Source organism: Fukomys damarensis, unplaced genomic scaffold (genome assembly GCF_012274545.1).
Source record: "Fukomys damarensis isolate Sample0158 unplaced genomic scaffold, DMR_v1.0_HiC HiC_scaffold_25, whole genome shotgun sequence".
Lineage (NCBI taxonomy): Eukaryota > Metazoa > Chordata > Mammalia > Rodentia > Bathyergidae > Fukomys > Fukomys damarensis.
This window is the reverse complement of record NW_022900937.1, coordinates 2,970,486-2,975,972: the sequence shown is the minus strand read 5'-3', so window position 1 is coordinate 2,975,972 and position 5,487 is coordinate 2,970,486. Positions and strand designations below refer to the sequence as shown.

The window sequence follows — 5,487 nt, the reverse complement described above, 5'->3', positions numbered from 1 at the left end:
GGAAGGGGCGGGCAGGCTGCAGACCCCCACGTCCTGGCGGGAAGCGGGCGCAGCCCACCGCAGGCTCGCCTTACCCTCCAGGCGCAGCCCGGGATCCGAGTTCTCAGCCCCCTCCCGTCTGCTTCGGTCCTGACCTTGCTGAGCCCCGGGCCCTGCGCCTAGTCCGTGCGAGGGTGCTAATGCGTTTTCTCAATTCCCCGTTTTGTAGGCTTGAAAAGGGACTGTCGAGGCACACGCTTTTCTCCGGGCTTAGAAAAGGGCTGAGGAATGAAGTCGGTCTTTCCTCTGGCCCGAGTGCTGATAGGATTCTCGCTGGGTCAGATTTCGGGGTCTCTCATAGAATTTGTGCAAGATGGCAGTAAGTAGCATTTCGCATCTCTTGACTTTGGGGGAAACACCACCTACCACCTGGCTCCCCACCTAGCTTTCGCGAAGACAGCACACGTTCTCCCTATCCTCCTTCATGAAGCTAACCTCAAGCCTTCGCCGCCTCCTGAGCAATCTACAAAACCCTGTCCGAGCCGACCCTTCTCTCCTGTGTTAACTGATACGATGCTGCTAAGGAGGAGGAGAGGAAAGATATCTCGGCATCCTTAAGGGCTGAAACGTAACAAACTGAATTTTGCCGATTTCGAAGCCCAACTTCCTCATTGGTATTACATCGCGGTTTACAGAGGACCCACAACATCAGAATCATTTGAGTACGTTTAGATTCAGGGCCCACCCCAGGTCTTCTTAGTCAGAAGCTAATAAAGCCAGAGGCACAGCAGTCAGGTTTAAGAAGCCCTCCGAACGACTTCATGCACACTGAAAGGTTGAGAAATATTTTCAATTTTTTTTAGTTTGAACCTCAAAACCCTGTAATCCAAATGAGGAATCACTGCTTGTTTTATATATAAACAAGTCACCTTATCATAAACATATTTCCAATAACCGGGCCCAAGCAATGAGCACAGATTTCTTTGCATGCACGTGAGTGTGTGTATGTGTGGGTTTTTTTGTTTTGTTTTTTGGTACCGGGGATCGAACTCCGGTCCTTGTCCTTGTGAGACAGGCGGTGGAACCACTGAGCTAAATCCCTGGCCCTGTGTGTGTGTGTGTGTGTGTGTGTGTGTGTGTGTGTGTGTTTAATTCGGGGCTCCATGCTTTACCACTGAGTTGCAGCCCCAGCCTGCTACAAGTGGTTTTTTGTTGTTGTTGTTTTTGTTGTTTGTTGTTTTTTGTTTTTTTCTTTTTTCTTTTTTTCTTTTTTTGGTACCGGGGATTGAACTCAGGTCCTTGCACTTGCAAGGCAGGCCACTGAACTGCTGAGCTAAATCCCCTGCCCTACAAGTGTTTTAATATGTCGTCTATTTCTGATTTTCCAGCTATCGCGCTAACCATTTTTTTCCCAGGCTTTTCTCAGCCTGCCCTGGGAAGGTCTGAGCTCCGTGGTCCCTGTCTTTTGCACAGCCTCACCAGTTGTCATCTACACTAAGCAGTAGAATCCAAACCTCCTGAGCTTCAGCCCCTCCCCTCCATGTCCCACCCGAAACTGCAGCTCCGTCTGTCTCTCCTCCAAACTCTGCTCCCATCTCAGCACACAGCTGCCACCCACCCTGCGTCTCAAAGCCAAAAGCCCCCGGGGATAAGTCCCTCAGTCTCCCTGCCCACCTCTCCTTCGCTAAGTTCCTTCAGTAGTTCTTGCTGTTCTCTGGATGAAAGCCCTGTGTCCTGCAAGCCGCCTACCTCTGCCACTTGGTGGTGCCGCCTGCATATTCTCGCTCTCCTGGACAGGTTCTGAAAGGCACGGAGACAAAGACAATAAAGAGGTTTTATTCTGGACAAAGCACCACTCTTACAGTCTTAGTAGAAAAGCCATTTTCCACCCTGACAACGCCAACAGAGGGTTACATATTTAGGTTTCATGATGCGATGCTGTCACAGCATGCTCAGTGGAAACTGGTCACGAGAAAGTGCATTACAAACCCAGTGTGCTCTCAGAACCATCAGATCTTAGTAGAGAGACAGAGCTGGAATTCTGTGGCTTTGGGCCCTTTATCCCGAAGGATAAAGAGGATTAGATTCGCTTTATGTCTTCAGTGGGCACAATACCTCAGAAATGTACCAGCCGTTAGCACTAAGATTTCAAAACCCAGTAGATTCTCTGCATCAAGCACAAAGACTGCAAGGATTAACAAAGCTCTGGGGGTTTGAACCCATGTTGGTCTGCAGATTCATCAGAGAACAGTTGTTATTTCGGTTTCTATGTGGAGAAGGATTCAAAAAAGGTAAAAATAGCACTGAAAAATGCTACAGTCCAGCTGACTCCAATTTGCCTACAACTGATAGCAATCGTTGCAAAATGTGAACAGCTGGCTGAAGAGCAGGTATGGGGGTAATAGCGACCCCTCTCCACCTCCCGTGTCCATGCCCCAGTCTCTGAGCCTGTGAATATGTTCCCTCAGAGCAAAACAGATTTCCAAGTTAAGGGTCTTGAGGCAGGGAGGGTTTCTTCACTTACAGGTCTGGGTCCAGCATTAACTCAGGGGTCCTTAAATAAGAGGGAGGGGAGACGTGAACACAACAGCAAAGGTCAGATAAGAAGGCTGGCTTTGAAGATGCAAGGGTCAAGAGCCAAGAAATATAGGCAGCCTCTAGAAGCTGGAGAAAGCAAGGCACAAGATCTCCCCTGGAACGTCGAGAAGGAGAGAGTTGCAGGTTGCATCTAGATGCTCCGAAGGCTCTCACACTCAGAGGCGGGCCCTTCGGAAGGTGACTGGATGGGCAGGGCAGCCTAACTGACTTGCTGTAAGAGTGGGGTCTGAGTGAAAGGGGCAGGTTACATGGGCGTGGCCTGGAAGGGTCTATTTTCCTTCTCAGCTCCTCCTTTGACCCTCTACTTCCTGTCCACCATGCCGTGAGCAGCTGTCTTCCACCAGGCCCCTCTGCCATGCTACCCAGCCTTGCAGCCAGCTGACCATGGACTGAAACCTCCACAATCTGGGAGCGAAATAAACCTCTCCTCCTTTAAATTGCAAGTATCTAGAAAATGACTAAAGAAGCTGCCAAAATCTTGACTTTAGGACTTCTGACCATCAGAACCATAAGTTTGTGTGGTCACTAAATTTGTGGTAACCTGTTAATTACAGCACCAAAGAGAAACTAATATAATCAACATCAGCCTTGATCTGCTACCTCATCGTGAATGGTAGCAGAATACTCCAGAGCAGTAATGCCTTAGAAGAAAAGCAGACTACAGTAAGGAACCGCCTCTCTCAAATGCGTCTGCGTTTCTGCCCTGGGACCACACTCCTGGCTAGGAATTGGAGTGTGTGCCTCCTCTCCCACATGAAGAAGAAAGATCAGGATGCCCTCTCCAGAGCTATATTAAATTGATCACAACGCATTCTGTTTCCTTGATGCCTCCCTTCGGCACAACTCAAAAACAATAAAACTGCCAAGCAGTGTGCTCCTTCTCATCCTTCCTCACTCCTACTTCTAGGCTGGCCAGGAGCCTGACCCCAGTCCAGCCTCCCTGCTGGTACCAATCCCCAGGTCCCTAGGAGGAAAGTAACAGAGACTGCTGGCAGAGATGGGCAGGAAGCCACAGTCAGAAAGAAGGGGCCTGGGAACAAAAGCAAGAAAAAGAAACAAACGTGAGAAAGTAAAAGAATGTTTTAAGGAAGCAAGTAGAAATGATGGGGTTTTTTTGTTTTGTTTTTTTTAGAGTGAAGGCATAAATCTCCTCCTAATCTCTAAGACACTGATCAATGAAGGGATAGATGTGAGAAACAAACATATATTTCAAAAGTTGATGTTTTACGTGTATTTAGAAAGATTATTGATCAAAGTAAGTCTCTGGAACACACAGGTAGATAATAATTAAATCACAGAAAAATATTTCAGGTCAGCTAAAAATTCTCACTTAGTACCATTAATTTTTGAGGCTAATGAATTTCCTAAAACTACAGCTTTAACCAATGTTTGCCCCTGAAGTTACAGAGAGCAGTGAATGTTGGGAAGAATCTGTGGCCTCTGTGGGGACATCTGCACCACCTGTTGTGTTCTCTAAGGACCTTAATGAAGGCAGTGCTGGGATACATTTCATGTGGGGTTTCACACGCTGTTCCATAGCCCTCAGAGGTGGTGCAACCTCACAGAAACATGGTCTAAGAAGTTTCCCTGAGCAGGCCCTGAAGAGTTAAACTGAGCTTTGAACTTTTTAACTTAATCCAACAGCCAGGCAAATCCCAATAAATCACAAACAAATTATAAATATCTTTGGAAGCAGAAGAGCAGAAAACAAGGAACTGGCTGTCAGTGACAGCTGAAACACCCCCTTCAGACAGATCAAGGAACTGATCCCATTTACCCAAACCTGGTTAAGCAAGAGGCTTGGACTGGAGGAGCCCAGTGATCTGAACCACCCTTGCCCCAGAACCCCACTCTCTGTGCAGTCAGTTTTCTGTTTACTGTTTTGCTTTATTTGGAAGGGGGAGGTGAATATTTTCTCAAATTTGAAATGATAGGTATTAACTCCACTTAGCAGATTTTGCTCAAAATTTGCTAATTCGTGCAAGAGGAGACTTCTCACTCACCTCTCCACAACAAGCTTTCATGCTGAGGAGACGGGGCTGCTATGAATATTCATGCACACATCTTTTTATTTTGCATTCTTCAAAATATATAAAGAATATGTTCAACTCATTTGTGATGACAGATTAGCTTAAACACTTCTACAAAGAAGAACACAAGGAGGATGGAACGCCAGAGATTTAGCTCAGTGGCACCATGCCAGCCTTGAAAGTCCCGAGTTCGATTCCCAGTACAAAAAAAAAAAAGAGAATGTAGCTCTATCAGGTAATAAAATATTTTATAAAGGCATAATAATCAACATAGTATGCTATGGCTTTGGGGGCAGAAATTAAACCTGAGAAAGAAGTGAAAATCAACCTGCGCATAGATCAGCACTTAAAATGGGAAACAGATGGCCCTACAGAACGATAAGGAGAAGAGAGACTTTTTCCATTAATTAGACTGAATATTCATTCTGTATATATTCTGAAAGTATTCATTCTGTGTACTCATACAGAAACAGCGGAAGTGAAAACTTTTATCATGGGATACACACAGCGAAACAGCTTATAACCTAAATGTGAAAAAAATGTAAAGCAATTAGAACATAATATAAGAAATATCTTCATGGCCTTGGGTTTCTTAAAATATATGAAGAACTAGCAAACAAGAAGTGATGGATAAACTGGAATACAAGGAACCAAGAAATTAGATTGAACTTTGAAAGAAAACTTAAAATGAGGCAAAGACAAACCATAGGATGGGGAAGGTATTTGAAAATATATCTAGAATACAAGAATGCCTACGAATTGGCCAGGCATGGTTGTACACTTATACTCACTCAGGGGGCTGAGGCAGGAAGATTGCCATGAATTCATGGCCAGACTGGGCCACATGAGTCTGTGCCAAAAAAAAAAAAAAAAAAAAAAA

At 45.5% G+C, this 5,487-nt stretch overlaps 1 protein-coding gene across 1 annotated transcript in view; it reads right to left on the bottom strand.

Annotated features, from left to right (window-relative positions):
* Col25a1 (collagen type XXV alpha 1 chain) overlaps nt 1-5,487 on the bottom strand; it is a 408,120-nt gene that overhangs the window by 394,821 nt on the left and 7,812 nt on the right. The window contains exon 6 of the mRNA XM_033755992.1: nt 1,654-1,779. Within this exon, the coding sequence (XP_033611883.1) occupies nt 1,654-1,779 (126 nt within the window). The remainder of the gene's footprint in view (nt 1-1,653; nt 1,780-5,487) is intronic.